This window comes from Bombus vosnesenskii, unplaced genomic scaffold (genome assembly GCF_011952255.1).
Source record: "Bombus vosnesenskii isolate JDL3184/JDL3185 unplaced genomic scaffold, Bvos_JDL3184-5_v1.1 scf7180000013289, whole genome shotgun sequence".
Classification (NCBI taxonomy): domain Eukaryota; kingdom Metazoa; phylum Arthropoda; class Insecta; order Hymenoptera; family Apidae; genus Bombus; species Bombus vosnesenskii.
In genome coordinates this window covers 2,319,236-2,333,750 of record NW_022882942.1, presented here as the reverse complement: position 1 = coordinate 2,333,750, position 14,515 = coordinate 2,319,236, and the positions used below count along the sequence as shown (strand labels likewise).

At 28.7% G+C, this 14,515-nt stretch overlaps 5 protein-coding genes across 10 annotated transcripts; 1 reads left to right on the top strand and 4 right to left on the bottom strand.

The window, feature by feature from the left end:
* Nucleotides 1-571: 571 nt before the first annotated feature.
* Nucleotides 572-1,877, bottom strand: LOC117232598. The gene is made up of 2 exons (XM_033492053.1): nt 1,589-1,877; nt 572-1,004 (listed from the first exon to the last, which is right to left on the bottom strand). Exons 1-2 carry the CDS (start codon nt 1,849-1,851, stop codon nt 974-976), a joined length of 294 nt encoding a protein of 97 aa, XP_033347944.1. The 5' UTR covers nt 1,852-1,877; the 3' UTR covers nt 572-973.
* LOC117232589 lies at nt 1,867-5,044 on the bottom strand. 3 transcript variants are annotated; one of them, XM_033492039.1, is made up of 6 exons: nt 4,612-5,041; nt 4,321-4,498; nt 3,851-4,059; nt 3,625-3,742; nt 3,106-3,306; nt 1,867-2,850 (listed from the first exon to the last, which is right to left on the bottom strand). In XM_033492039.1, the coding sequence occupies exons 1-6, from the start codon at nt 4,840-4,842 to the stop codon at nt 1,901-1,903; spliced, it is 1,887 nt and encodes a 628-aa protein (XP_033347930.1). In that variant the 5' UTR covers nt 4,843-5,041; the 3' UTR covers nt 1,867-1,900. The 3 variants fall into 3 exon arrangements, with proteins under 3 accessions (XP_033347930.1, XP_033347928.1, XP_033347929.1); XM_033492037.1 differs by having other exon boundaries at nt 3,625-4,059; nt 4,612-5,044; XM_033492038.1 differs by having other exon boundaries at nt 3,625-4,056.
* A 564-nt stretch (nt 5,045-5,608) lies between these two features.
* LOC117232595 (cytochrome b561-like) lies at nt 5,609-8,410 on the bottom strand. 3 transcript variants are annotated; one of them, XM_033492050.1, is made up of 5 exons: nt 8,323-8,410; nt 7,156-7,368; nt 6,859-7,067; nt 6,616-6,773; nt 5,609-6,547 (listed from the first exon to the last, which is right to left on the bottom strand). In XM_033492050.1, the coding sequence occupies exons 2-5, from the start codon at nt 7,364-7,366 to the stop codon at nt 6,385-6,387; spliced, it is 741 nt and encodes a 246-aa protein (XP_033347941.1). In that variant the 5' UTR covers nt 7,367-7,368; nt 8,323-8,410; the 3' UTR covers nt 5,609-6,384. The 3 variants fall into 3 exon arrangements, with proteins under 3 accessions (XP_033347941.1, XP_033347939.1, XP_033347940.1); XM_033492048.1 differs by lacking the exon at nt 8,323-8,410 and adding an exon at nt 7,831-8,301; XM_033492049.1 differs by lacking the exon at nt 8,323-8,410 and adding an exon at nt 7,511-7,563.
* A 607-nt stretch (nt 8,411-9,017) lies between these two features.
* LOC117232594 (2-methoxy-6-polyprenyl-1,4-benzoquinol methylase, mitochondrial) lies at nt 9,018-10,814 on the top strand. Its single transcript, XM_033492046.1, has 5 exons — nt 9,018-9,174; nt 9,549-9,961; nt 10,082-10,170; nt 10,256-10,379; nt 10,606-10,814. Exons 1-5 carry the CDS (start codon nt 9,018-9,020, stop codon nt 10,693-10,695), a joined length of 873 nt encoding a protein of 290 aa, XP_033347937.1. The 3' UTR covers nt 10,696-10,814.
* On the bottom strand, nt 10,748-14,070 carry LOC117232591 (recQ-mediated genome instability protein 1-like). Of its 2 annotated transcripts, XM_033492041.1 has the most exons (10): nt 13,604-13,742; nt 13,398-13,537; nt 13,117-13,320; nt 12,771-12,928; nt 12,499-12,607; nt 12,175-12,354; nt 11,796-12,068; nt 11,395-11,670; nt 11,211-11,306; nt 10,748-11,091 (listed from the first exon to the last, which is right to left on the bottom strand). In XM_033492041.1, exons 1-10 carry the CDS (start codon nt 13,728-13,730, stop codon nt 10,924-10,926), a joined length of 1,731 nt encoding a protein of 576 aa, XP_033347932.1. In that variant the 5' UTR covers nt 13,731-13,742; the 3' UTR covers nt 10,748-10,923. The 2 variants fall into 2 exon arrangements, with proteins under 2 accessions (XP_033347932.1, XP_033347931.1); XM_033492040.1 differs by lacking the exon at nt 13,604-13,742 and adding an exon at nt 13,758-14,070 and having other exon boundaries at nt 12,175-12,607; nt 13,398-13,541.
* Nucleotides 14,071-14,515: the final 445 nt, after the last annotated feature.

Genomic DNA, 14,515 nt, shown 5'->3' with positions numbered 1-14,515 from the left:
ATCTTTTAATGATAACATTCTCTTTGTACTTTTTCTATTTTTTTATTTAGTTATATTGTGTATATATATTCCAACTCCGTTTGAATATATGATAACGTCTTACCAACGTAATTCTTTTTATAGGCATAAGTAGTGCTTAGTTAATGACTAGATTACTTTTTATAATTTTTCATGATTTGTTTAAATAAAAGAAGTAAATACACAGTATTTCATTTGGTACAGAAGAATGTTATTTGAATAAATATTATTTATGAACCATTATTAGATATTATTTCCAATAAAAACATTTAACAAAATTACAATTTCGAAATCTAATATATTTTTAATACTTTTATACCATGTAGATTTGACGCACCTATTGGTAAATAAGTTTGTTTTTGTTTTTTAATTCATTAAAAAATCGCATAACAACCTATATGTACTATCTGTAATGTGAATGATATTGTCGAAAACATTTTATTGAAATAATACTTTTCACGATTGAAACTTTCCAATGTTGTTAAATCTTCTATTGAGCAGGCAAAATTATAATAGAATTTTAGAGTTTATAAAACTTATTAAAAATGCAAGAAATACTTATATTAAATCACATTTATTAAACGTTAAATGTTTATATATAAAAATATCTTTATACATTGGTTTGAACATTTTCCTTTGAATGGCTGACCCTTTTCCTCTTTGGTTTCTTTGATGTCTAAATTGACACATTCTTAGTTGGACATAATAATGAACCTACTTACAGAAAGACATATTTCCAGTACATCCAATGTTTTGTCCGCTGAGAGATAAAAAATTTTTATGTTTGATGTGTATTTTAAGAAACATTCGTTTACGTACTTCATTAAATGATAAAAGAATGCAAATTTGCACGAATCAAACCTTTCGTTTTCATGCCAACTAACTGTGCAACTGAAGTATTATTCTTGCTATGGATCAGTGTTTCTGTACATGATTTACCTTTCTTATACGTATATCATTTTGTAAAAGTTGTTTGCATAGATAGCCTGTAAGTATGGTATAATTACGTAATTAATACATATATAAAACATCAAATTATGTTTCCACGACAATGAGACATAGATTTACATATTTATTTTTACACATGTCTAGATATCTGCAACATATTTGAACGTATCTCAAATACAAACATGCATTATAAGAATAATGCATATATACGGACTATGAACTTCTCAGATAATATTTTTCATTATATTTTATAGGCAACCAGAGTTTCTTTTTGTAATCAGTATTTGCAAATGTTAAATGTTAAAGATTTATCAGTCATGTTCATTGCGGCTCTATTTATATGTGCATATTTTATTGGAAAATTGCTGATTATATATAACGAGATCTATCTATCAACAAAATATACGACAAATCATATTCACAAATAGTTGCACATTCGTGTCGTAAAGAAATGGTATTAATATGAAAGAAACATCTTTAAATTTTTTTAAAAAATTATATTTTTTCAAATCTTCACTCAGCCTATCTTGAATACATTTAATTAAAACATGAAAATCTTTCTCTCATTATCTGCGGATGAACGAATCAGTTTTTTTTTAATTCATTTATGCTACTGTTGTACCTAGTCATCCCTCTGTTTGTCAAAGCACTGTCTCCAATGACATCATGTATAAAAGCTCCAACATTTTTTAACAAATATGTTGCTTTAAAAACAATTTTAGCTAAGTATTCTTCGCAAGCTGAACGTTTTAAAGCAAAACCAGCGATTGGTTGAGTATATTTATTTGTTAAGGACTGGTACTGTAACACAAGACCTTGGGTTGCCAAGTACCTGATATTTGAACTTTGAAGTGTCATCAGGTCGTCAAAGTCTGTTAAGCTCATGTAAGTCAACGTCTCTGGATTCACAGTAATAAACTTCTTCGAATTGATCTCATCGAGGATCGGAACACTGTGATTCTTTTAATAGCTTAACAAATTTTTCATCAAATCCACGCTTTGTACCCACTTGAGACATATAATCTCGAATGGTCCTTGCACAAGGCAATGGAATGATCTCGTTCTTCCTCAAGAATTCGTAGTAACTCTGAGATTTGATATTCATTAGCATACACATCATTATAAACTCATCTGTGTAACGGCGGCCTTTTGGATCCTTTGTTTTCGCAGCCGAAATTATTTCTTGGATAACTAATTTTTGATTTTTTGAAATTTTATCCAAGTCACTATCTGTCATACATATCATACATGCTTTCTTCTGTTGATTTACGATCAGGTCTGTAGTACGCTTCAGCTTATCTTTCATTCGATTAACCCTAGCATCTTTATATTTGATTTTTTCTCGCATAGTCTTCAATTTCATTTCATCAAATGGGTTCAAAGAAGTTGTGACTCGTTTAATAACCGTTCTTTTTTTCATTCTTCTAATCTTTTGTGATAAGGTGTTAGAATATTTTTTACATGAATTACATCTTTCACTCATGATAGATAATATAGAGCAGTCTGCATGACGCCAATCCGTACCAATACAATTTTTTAGAGCAGTGTTTGCACGGATTGTATCTAAACCAGTGGACGTTATTCCTTTACATGTGCGTAAATCTTTAAATTTTTTCAAAATTTCTGGTATCATAGTGATTTTAGTTAATATTCGTGGAAGTTTTGCAGCTATTACATCAACGGGTGTCATGTATATTTCGTAAGTTATTTTTCTAGAACCTGTGACTAAAACAGATTTTGCAAAAATATGCTTTTCTTTTCCGCAATCATTCACTCTTATAGCATATGTAAATAAGAGAGCTTCTTCATCGCCAACTTTAGAATTGCCGACGATCCATGGTTTCGGTATTTTCAAAGGTGCATTATTCTCAAAAGTATCGTCTTCTGTCGTAAAAAAAATTATAATTAACTTTTTATACTTAATCTACACATTTGATAGAAAAATGTACTAATGAAATTTCTTTAAGAAAGAATAATTAACAAATACTACTCTAAGCAAAAAAGATGAAGTGTATATTTTTCTGATTTAAACTATTTTTTCCAACAAATTTTTAATAATCGTGGATATTTTAATTTTAACAATTATAAATAATTGTGAAAAGTTATCGATTATTTTCAAAACAAATTTATCATACTTACGTTGAGATTCAAAGTTAAAACCGATAGAGTCAAACATTACTGTAGTAAATGGAAACCCAGAACTTGTAAAATGAAGCATTTTCAAGTTATCTTCTGCTTTGGTAACTGTCACAAATGATTCAGGCTGCATGTTATTGTTTATAGAACAATCAATATTTACATCCGATTTCACAGAAGACATTATACTTGAATTAATAGAATCTGTTGACATAAAATAGAGAAAACAGTATAAAAGTCCAAATTTCAAATATAAATTTTTTATAAACAAGCATCAGGCGACGTATAGATGTTTTTGAATGTTTTGAAATTTATTAAGATTAAATAGATACTTGGAATCATTATGAAAACTATAACAATATGTTTGGAATAAACTTCTGGAATAATGTATCAATACAATAAAGGTAACAGTCATAATTATACAGGGTAACCAGATTTCAACAAGTTATTATTAATATTTAACGAAGTATTAACATTTCCATCAACCGTTGTATTTTATATTAAAAAATATTAGATACTTACAATGAGAAGGAACACTGCTATCAAGGTCCAGAGAGACAATAGCAAAACATTCATTATTTTGATGTACGTATCGTTCTATGTCATTGTTCACAAATTCATCCTGCTTTATTGACTTAAGCTGTAATATTTCCTGAACTTCATTTTGATGTTTCTCCAATACTACCGTACTTATGTTTGCTTCTTTTTCTTTAGTTACTGAATTTGAATATTTTGCTGTACTGCTTGCACTTACTCCTTCTTCTGTAGTTGTTGACCTTGGATACTTTATTGTACTACTTGCACTTTCTTCTTCTTCTTCTTCTTTAATTGTTGACTTTGAATATTTTGCTCTATTACTTGCAATCACTTCTTGTTCCCTAATCGTTGACTCGGAACACTTTGTTGTACTACTTGCGGTTACTTCCTCTTTAGCTGTTGACTTTGAACATTTTGCTGCTTAAACATAAATTATTTATAAATATGTGTGTGTGTGTGTGTGTGTGTGTGTAAATATATATTCTATATTTTACGTTTACTTGTAAATAAATACATCTTGAACAAAGCATGTTCATAAATAGATCTTATTTTTACAGAACTTCCCAACAAGATGAATTTAAATACAAATATTTTAGTGAATAGTTTCTAGCGTGCAAGAATCGCAGAAAAAAATATATGACCTGAAATGAGTGAATTACAAAATAAAATGTCAAAACTTACGTTCTTGTACTGCATATGTATGGTCTGTATAAAATCTGGCGTATTTCCTCATTGTGTGTCTTATTACATCTTGTACGTCTTGTTGTGGGCTTCTTGATCTCGATCGAGATTGCAATGGATATCCATCAAATATTGTAGGTACAGCTCCTGGTCGTAAACGTGTACGTTTTAATGGTACCTAACAAATATTTGAAAATAAGTATCATACAATAATAAAAGATTTTGTCATTATTAGGAATAATGACTAAGGAATTAGAAAATAATTTTAATGGATAAATCAAATGATTTTACCTGAGCTATAATTTTCCCATTATTATCGTACTTGATATATTCTCTAATTATGTAACGTTCTTCAAAATGTTTTTCACATATTCGCTGACCCGTTCGCAAACGTTCTATTCCGGGAATTAATGCTGCCCATTTTGCACCAAAATTTTCATTTTTCACTATGAAAACAGATACTTTTTCATTACGTTTATCTTTATTTGTCCTACAATTCGGCACAGCACAAGTCCATGGCATGTTGAATTGATATATTTCTGTCGTCACGGTGGCGGTGGCGGCGGCGGCGGCGGCGGCCTTTTAATATGGCTTATGGACATATGCTAGTCTAAAATCTAAAATTTGTATTCCAATAAAAAGAAAAATGAAACCACGATTCACGTTTCAAAACGTCTTCTTCTCTTTAGCAGGATCCTTTAAGGGCGGGAGGAGGGGAGCTACGATCACGGATGATCGTGATTGCGACGGTCTAATGCTTAGCGAGCAAATTGGAAAATATTTGCCGTTCATTAAGGCTTGATCCCACCACGGAAGTTACCAGACCTGTAATCTGTGTACGTACACGACATACATACGACGATATGATTGTATTATGATATGCATAAACGGACGTTATGTCCATGATACTCACACTTACGAGTATGTAATCTAAAAATCATGTTATGTACGTATATGAAAGCATGAAGGATAAGGTTTTACTGCGTATGATAACTCTGTTCGAATAAACAGTAAGCAGAAGCAAACATAGGAATAATCAAAATTTTTCGTTGCCATTATTATTAATGAAATTAACTACATAATTCGATTTCTAAATTATTCCGTTAATAAGGACTGGAATTAAGTATTAAATGATTGGAATGAATAATAACATAAAAATGATGTATCTCAATATTAACATTTAAAATAATTGACATATTCGATAAATGATAAAGGAAACATTTAAAAATAATATTTGTTTTGTTTTATTCGGTTACAAATATGATAAAAAGTAAAGTGTAAGTCATAATTATGCTTGGAAGATGTATATTCTTTTTATATATACTTTTCTGAATAAATACATTTCTGTCAACCATCATAATGTACAATTGATTGATAGACGAATACAAGTTCAATATTCACACATATATACGCATATACATATAAATATATTAAAACAATATAATATTCACAATACTTTATATTACAACCATTTATGGTAGTATATTTTAATTATTAGAAAATATGTCAGATAAAATATGTTTTATCTAAAATGATTGAACATACTGATGAGATTACATTTTACGAGACGCAATATTGAACGAAAAATCCATCATAATCCACGAACGAAATATCCACCATTTTTTATTTTAAATACAACTTAAAGATCACAGCTCTGTTGTATCAACGAAAGCGCGAAGATGGAAAAATCTTAAATTTCTGAAACTATTATTACATAATATATATAAAGTTTTATTTATCTAATTCAACTAACAACCAATAAAAACTGTACAAGAGATTTAAAAATAGTATAAAATATGAAATAGTAAAATAGTTAGATATGATTTAACATAGATACTAAATGATTTTGAACTAGTTAGTCCTAACCGAGGGTAAAAAAGAGATAAACGACAGCTAACAGTTTTATCTTTAATCGAAGATCATGAAAGTCGATCATAGAAACAAGATACACAAACGAATCGGAATATTTCGAGAACTGACATTATAATTATTATGAAAGTATAACTAGGAATTTGTCTATATGTTGGAAAGCCAAGAATAAGCTTTTTTATATACCATAATCGTTCACTGTGCTCTGCCACCAACTAGTGCTTCGTCTTCTGCTCTAGGTAAACGTTTGTAACGTTCTTGTGATACCAAATAAACCGCTAATCCACCAAAAAGGATTAACATAAGTCCGATTACATTAATTAATATTGCTTCGTCTACAAGATTTGGATAATTATTTCTGAAATTACGTATTATAATAAATGAAAGGGTGACTCATACGTTATTGTGTCATAAGTTTATACTTACCCTAGAGCAAAAAATGCTTTTTCATTGAGGCCTAAAAGACAGGAAGCAATTACACCAACGAATCCTGCGATTCCAAAGTATACATGAATTGGCATGTAAGAAGCCCGTAATGGAAGTTGTAATCCCGGATACAGGAAAGATAGAAATCCAGCAAGCCACTAAAATATTAAAATATATGTATTTCGCGATTATTGAACGATTATATATGGATAAAATTAAATAAAGAGTTAATGACATTTATACCTGGCAGCAAAATAAAATTACGCTAGTGAGCCCAATCCAACTATGAAGACTGTACATGTTTGGAATTGGTTTCGATTGCAAGTTGTGGCTGTCAAACACAGCCACAAGAGAAATTACAACTAATGCAACAATTAATATCATTATGCCTGCGTGAATTAGCTTCAATCTTCGTTTCCGAGTATTTCTCTGTGTCCTATATATTAACATACCTAACAAGATTGAAGGTAATATTAAGTAAAATAAAAAAAAAAAGTTAATTCAATGTTCTTAAAAGTTTCCTTAAATCGTTAAACATACCATTGGCATATAGAAATACGAATCCAATAACCATTAAAAGAGGATGCCAATTGAATTCTAACGTTGGATTAGAATTCCAAGCAAAACCACCTCTATAACTGCCACACCAAACTGCAACTAGAATTATCAGTATTGCTCCAACGATTTCCATTGCAATGATGAGCGGTCTGAAACCCTCCAGATTAACACGCGGTTCTGTAATTTGCTCCATGTCTGGAAATAATTTTGTAAGCACTTCATTAAAATTTTGAACTGTCATGAACATCTTGTAAGAAATGAATTAAGCGAGATACTAAACATAAGTATATAAAGTTAATAGGAAATAAAAAGCTTTTAAAATAAATAAGCGACATACCTAAACATATCTGGTATACGTATGGATAATTTGTTGACATAATTTAACTAAAAAATGAATTCTCTATTTCATAAAATTTTAAACTGAATATCCTTCCTTATATGATTTTATACAATCTGTTTAAATCTTATTATTTATTTCTTTTCAACTTTTAACAACATTCTACGGTAATCTTTTATTTAATCTTTATTATTCAGATATTATTTCTATCATAAACTAAAAATCACATGATATTTCAACATGTAAGAGAAACTAATTTTTAATTAGAGCTTATTAGAACTTATGTGGAACATATTATATATTCAATAAAATAAACTTACTTCTTTGACATATGGTAACAATTATTTGACTTTCTTTTTGTTTCGGGGATTTAATTGTATTTGAAAATGTATACATAAACGTTCACTAAGATAAATATGTTATCTTGTTACATAACGTCTATATAAATATAAACATATAAATTGATTAAAATATAATGACACTTAATATATTAATAATTTCCTTTTAAAGTAGTTGATTGTCTCCCTTGTGTTAGGCTGTAAAATTACGAAACTTATGTCCCTGTAATCATTCTGCATAGCAACACTTAATGCTGTGATAATGCTTAAAAGTAGCATCTATAAATCAACAAGTGTTAAGTTGTTGCTTTAGTATCATTAAGAAGATTTTATACATCTGATTAAATAATTGTTGAAATATTAAGGTGTCCAGTCTTATTAAATTTGACGAAACGAATTACATATAAATGAAAATGGATAGAATGGAACACAATTTCTAATTTAATGACAGCGCTATGAAATTGGCCACTTTACCTGACACTTTCCACAAAAGGTTTCAAGAAAAAAATCAACAGGTACTACGCAGGTTCTCCAACGACGTAAAACAAACTATCGATTATATCTACGCAGTTGTGGAATGAGATATTTAAATTTATCGCACTTCTAGTCAATATAAAAACTAATTGCAGATAAATATGCCGATTCAAAATATAAGATTGATCAGTTGATATATAATTAGAATTTTTAATTTTGAATACGAATTAATTTTAGCCTTAAATAGTAGTGATAAGGAAATTATTAAAAATGAAATACGTGCACGTAATTAAAATCTAATTTGTCATAAAGAATAATGGCAATACGAGAAAAATATTTGTTCTAAAAGTAAAATAACACATATTTTTTAGTCGCATACGATACAATATACACAACACGATACAATTTATTTGGCACGCATACATTAGAAATCACAGCTTTGGTTTCTCCTATTAAGAAAAAATATTTTAGATATATATATATATATAATCTTATTGTGCCTCTAACGTAGAGTTATCCTATTTGATAATAATCTATTATATCGAATATAAATTTTAGCAACGTTCACACCACCATACGTATGTAATTGAAAAATAAAGATAACCTTAAAATATTTTACCGATAAGGGAAGCAATTTATCTTTTAATATATGCATATATATGTATATGTGGTTATTGATAAAATATCGCAGAAAGATGGAAAAACGAAGACTTCTTTTAAATTTAACAAAAAATAAAAGAATTACTCTCGTCTTTGAGAAATGTTTCTCAGATGCCACTGCAACTAATAATAATGAGAAAACAACACATTTTGGATACAAAACTGTCAAAGAAAGTGATAAAGTGAAAGAAGGTACATTTTATAATTTATGTAGTTATCTAAACAATTTTGCCTTTTGTTCCTTTATATATATTATCCCTATAGGTAACAAAACTTTTTATTCTCAAAGGAAGCATACCCTGTATTATAGAAATATTTATAATTTTGTTTACGAGAAACAACATTATATATAAACGGAAAATATACAAAGAATCAAGATACAAATTGTTCAAAAGAATCAGAACAAATTGTTCGATATAATTTGTATTTTAAGAGCTTTTAGGATAGTCAAACTAATACAATTTATATTAATTCTTAAGCATTTCGTGTAATTTGTTTCTGCATTAACCTTTAATCTCGTATATCTGTAATGTCAGATTTATCAAGTTAATCGAACAACTTTTTAGTATATACAGTTTTTGAGAAGGTAGCAAATTCGTACGATCGAATGAATGATGCTATGAGTTTTGGAATTCATCGCATTTGGAAAGATATATTCATTCAGAGGCTTGGACCAACTCATGGCACCAAATTATTAGATTCGGCTGGTGGCACAGGAGATATTACATTCAGATATTTAAATTATTTAAAGAATACCCCTAATTACCAAGATGTAAAAAGTTCTGTAACAGTTTGTGATATAAATAAGAATATGTTAGACGTTGGTAAAGTAAGAGCAAAGAACTTAGGATGGACAGATCAAAATAATTTTAATATTGATTGGAAGCAATGTGATGCAGAAAAGCTTCCTTTCGAGGACGATTCATATAATGCTTACACAATAGCCTTTGGAATAAGAAATGTAACACATATTGGAAAGGTAAATCAATCTTATAAAATTTTTATCAAATTAACATTGAACTTCAATGATATATCTTTCTCTAAATATAAATAGATTTTATACTCATATTTTACAAAGGAATAACGATATCTGTTGTAGGTACTTTCTGAAGCGTACAGAGTACTTACTCCGGGTGGTTGTTTTATGTGTTTGGAATTCAGTCATGTAGATAATAATATCTTGAAATGGTAACTAATTCCTTTTAGGATAAAGTAACAATTATTTAAAGTCTTCTACGCTGGATATCTATGCATGACAAAATAAAATTTTTAGGCTCTATGATCAATATTCATTTCAAATAATACCTGTGTTGGGTACACTCATAGCGGGAGAATGGCAGCCCTATCAATATCTTGTTGAAAGTATTAGAAAATTCCCAAAACAAGAAGAATTTAAAGTAAGTTGTGCGACATGGTAACGCGATATTTATGTTATTTAAGTTACAAGTCTATATATACGCGCGCGCGCGCGCGTGTGTGTGTGTATATATGTGTGTGTGTGTGTGTGTATATATATATATATATATATATATATATATATATATATATATATATATATATATATATATATATATATATATATATATATATATATGTATATTTAATTTCTAATTACTATTTTAGGACATGATTGAAGTAGCAGGTTTTAGAAATGTAACGTATGAAAATTTAAATAGCGGTATAGTAGCTATTCATTCGGGTTTTAAATTATAATGAATGCCGCCGTTTATTGTTGAGATATAATTAAATGTATTAAATAACAAACTACTTGTTATATATCTTTTATTATATCCAAAGATTTGGTGAAAATAACACTTCATTATATTGTTATATTTATTACAAAATGTTTATTTTACCTCTTTCATTTATATTTTATGAGATTTTATTTTATCAAACACATTGATTCATTGAATTATTCTTCCACTGCAAATAAGCCATGATTTAAACGTTGTTTTCAAGTAAAAAAGCTTTTACTCTCCTGTCTATTATTTCTTTCTGTTCCTGAGTTAAATCAGTAATTTCGATTACTGTTGGTCTTTCATCTCTATTTAATTCTAATTTTAAGAGTGCATCCAGAGCTTTCATCTCTTTTTCTGCATTACGAAAACTCTGAAATGTTCATATATTCTTTATGAAGCATAAAAAGTTCAAATAATGAAAATAACAAATATGTTTGAAAATTATTATGATATTATAAAGCATTTTATAAAAATGCGAAGGCAAAATACCATCCTAAGTTCATGCTCAATTTCTGGATTTTTTTTCCTCAATTTCTTTTTCAATGAAAACTCTCGGACACTGAAACCTAGTAAATTTTCTAGAATCTAAAATCATAAAATGTGTAGTTATTAAAAACACACTGGATTTTCTAATAAATTCTCATTTTCACTTAAATAAATTAGAGTTCAGCACCTTATTTGAGAAAGAAACTTCTATTGTTCCAGTACCATCTGCTATTGTAGCTTGCAAAATCCAAGATGGATCTTGTTTTGTTAGTTTTCCGAGGACTTGGACGTGACCTCGAATAGTTTTAAAAGTTGTGGTTGTTATTATTTCATTATTAATATCGTAGATAAATTCGCAAATTTTCGGCTCTTCTGGAGCATTTACTCCTTTTATAAATTCTGTAATCTGCTTATCCATCCTACCCTTCTTCGAAGCTATTGTTGTACGAGGTGAAGTTGAAACCTGAGATATTGTACAACTTAACATGTTTTAAAGATGATAATTTTCAAAATAGAAAGCAGCAGTTTGTACTACTTTTTAACGAAGTACATAAATTAATATCGAGCGGAACGAGTCCGATAACATACTCTTTTTTTTCCGTCGCTTAACAAAGATTTTTGTTTTTTTTCTATTTTTGAACGGGAAATCGATGAATCTGCCTTGGCAGTACACGACTTGAAATTTAAATGTGACGAATCTTTCTCTCTGGTTTCTCTAAAGGCGTCATATTTTACATCTGTTACAGCTTTCTCATCGGTTATTACAATAATGTCATCGCTTCCCTCTTTTGGCAAAGTCCTAAATGGCAACGCAATACTTTTCTGCTCTATTGACGCTTCTGTAAATTGTTCTTCGTCAACCTGTAATAAAGTATGTTCGGTCAAAGGTTGATTAAATTTAAAGCTACGCTTTATACCGACTAATTTTACAATTTTATCTCTTAATAAAATAAAATATTAAGATAACCATCTCTAAAAAACAATCGTCATCATCCAGGATTATTTCGTTTCCACAACTTTGATCCGTTTTAACTTGATCGCTGGTAAATTCAGTTTCTGTTTGAAAACACTCATCATCAATTAACGTTTCTTCATTTTCATGACTTAAAAGTCTCTTAATTTCAGTGTTAGCGTTATTAATTCCTCTCTGAAAATGAACATTATCATTTAAAACTCCTTCATTTTCGTAACTTTGAACTCTTTTAACGTCTGTGTTAGTATTCTTAATTTTCGATTTTTTACGATCTTTGTTATGGGAATCTTCAGTTTTAAAAATATCTTCAGGATTTACTTCGAAGTCTTCTTCAAAAAGGACTTGGTCCATTTGTGGTACTTGTGGTCTAATATTATTTGATTTAGTCTCATTATCGCTATAGGGATCAGGATTTTCTGAAAGATTTCTGTAAATGATAAATACACGTATATAATATTAAAGTTATTATCAAGACTTTCCAAAATATAACTTAATATTTGATTTAGCTTCAATTGACTTGATTTATAGTTTACTCCTATTTTGATTTCCTTATTATCCTTGCAAAATTTTTAATATTAATTTAAACTCACAGAGCTCTAGCTAAAACATTTTCCATCGCATTAGGTATTAACAAGCTATCCACTTCACCACCAATTCCTTTCAACTTTCCTTCTTCTAATAACAAAACACCTTTACGACATTTCAATGGGCCCGTTATCATAACTTTATATCCTGGTAATAGCATATCCTTGAAAAAAATATAAGAGTATTTTACATTTGTATCGTAATTTTAGAATATTCTTAAATTTATGTCTTTATTTAATAGGGAAGGAGAAAAAGAATAATAATAATAATAATAATAATGTTTTAGCTTAACCAGACCTTTGTATCAATTCAAATATGTTATTGAAAAATATATAGTAAATATTAACATACATTCAGTCGAGATATATAATTATATTCAATTCCAATTAAATCTTGCAATCCATCCGTTAGTCGTAATTGTATCATTCTTTTTTTCGGAGGTTGCCATTTTTCCATTTTTTCTGCTTCGGATAGATCTATTTCTGAAATACGAGCGTTCCTAATATGCTCTAATTGTTTATATTTCGATGTTGCAATATCATACATTTGTTCTACCTAGATTATTACAATTTTAATTAATCAATCATCTGCGCAAATATATATGTAGGTATTTTATTTACTTATATATGTACCTGAAGAATATAGTTTCCAGATAAAATAATAAATTTTTGATCCGACAGATTGCAAGGTAAACATCCATTTTCATTATTAATTTTACGCAAATCACCGAGTTGCCATTGTTCTTTTACAAATTGTAAAATCTTTTCTGGGCCTGGCTGAAAATAAGATTAATTATAACAAAGTATAAAAATTTATAACAATAATACGAGTATTTTACATTTACGACGTTTTACGGAAACAAATGTAGTATGTATGTAGCCAAACTTAAAATGTGATGTTAATAATTGTACTTCAAATGTAAGGCATGCTTCACGCGTATTATAGAATTGTGCGATAAAATTCATTTAGATATACATAAAATTAATACTTACATTTTCATGTTGATTTACGTAAAACTCTATACAATCTCTCAGCCATTCATTATTCATTGAATAATATTCTGATTTTAATCTACCTTTTATTCGTCTGAATACGTCTTCATTCATTTAGGACACTTTGTGTTTATGTAAATTTATAATATAGTATAGTCTAGGTATGCACACTTTTTGTTTCAACTTTTTCGAACGACCGATGAAATACTGTTTCTGCTCTCTCCCTGCTCTCTCTGCTGTCGCGAGTTAATTCTAGATTTATTTAAGTAGAAATTTGTATCATTACAAACGAAAGGTTATGGTCTTGAGTAACAGCTAGTCGCTGTCAATGTATTTTATATACCAAAGCGGTATAATAGTATACAATATTTTATTTATTAAAATATTTGTGTGTGCGAGTGTGTATCAAATGACATTATATCAGTGGAAGAATACTTATATTTAATAAAAATGTTTTCTATCTAATAAATAAGATATGTGCTAATAATTTGTAGTTTGATTTATATATGTGTGTGTGTGTGTGCGCGCGCGCGCGCGTGTGTGTATATATATATATATGCATATTGATACAAACCGTCAAAATTATTATGAAAAATTGTTCAGTTTGTAAAAGCCTGACAGTGATTAACTGTTTTGGGATTCATAGAAAAAGTAAAAGAATATTTACTATATTTATAGAAAAGAAATTAACTCATTCGATACCAATAATAAGTTATTTAATTTGAAAGATATTTATTATTTGACATAAATGCGAACCA

Coding starts and splice junctions, on each gene's coding strand:
- LOC117232595 (XM_033492048.1), bottom strand. CDS start 7,906: ATGTATACATTTTCAAATACAATTAAATCCCCGAAACAAAAAGAAAGT. Junction 6,774..6,858: donor TAATTTTATTTTGCTGCCAG/GTATAAATGTCA, acceptor TTAATATTTTAG/TGGCTTGCTGGATTTCTATC. Junction 6,548..6,615: donor AAAGCATTTTTTGCTCTAGG/GTAAGTATAAAC, acceptor ACGTAATTTCAG/AAATAATTATCCAAATCTTG.
- LOC117232589 (XM_033492037.1), bottom strand. CDS start 4,842: ATGCCATGGACTTGTGCTGTGCCGAATTGTAGGACAAATAAAGATAAA. Junction 4,499..4,611: donor ATGGGAAAATTATAGCTCAG/GTAAAATCATTT, acceptor AATATTTGTTAG/GTACCATTAAAACGTACACG. Junction 3,307..3,624: donor TAGCAGTGTTCCTTCTCATT/GTAAGTATCTAA, acceptor TTATGTCAACAG/ATTCTATTAATTCAAGTATA.
- LOC117232594 (XM_033492046.1), top strand. CDS start 9,018: ATGGAAAAACGAAGACTTCTTTTAAATTTAACAAAAAATAAAAGAATT. Junction 9,962..10,081: donor ATGTAACACATATTGGAAAG/GTAAATCAATCT, acceptor TATCTGTTGTAG/GTACTTTCTGAAGCGTACAG. Junction 10,171..10,255: donor GATAATAATATCTTGAAATG/GTAACTAATTCC, acceptor TAAAATTTTTAG/GCTCTATGATCAATATTCAT.
- LOC117232598 (XM_033492053.1), bottom strand. CDS start 1,851: ATGAGCTTAACAGACTTTGACGACCTGATGACACTTCAAAGTTCAAAT. Junction 1,005..1,588: donor ACAAACAGAGGGATGACTAG/GTACAACAGTAG, acceptor CCATACTTACAG/GCTATCTATGCAAACAACTT.
- LOC117232591 (XM_033492040.1), bottom strand. CDS start 13,871: ATGAATGAAGACGTATTCAGACGAATAAAAGGTAGATTAAAATCAGAA. Junction 13,542..13,757: donor ACGTAAATCAACATGAAAAT/GTAAGTATTAAT, acceptor TCTTATTTTCAG/CCAGGCCCAGAAAAGATTTT. Junction 12,069..12,174: donor ACGATTGTTTTTTAGAGATG/GTTATCTTAATA, acceptor ACTTTATTACAG/GTTGACGAAGAACAATTTAC.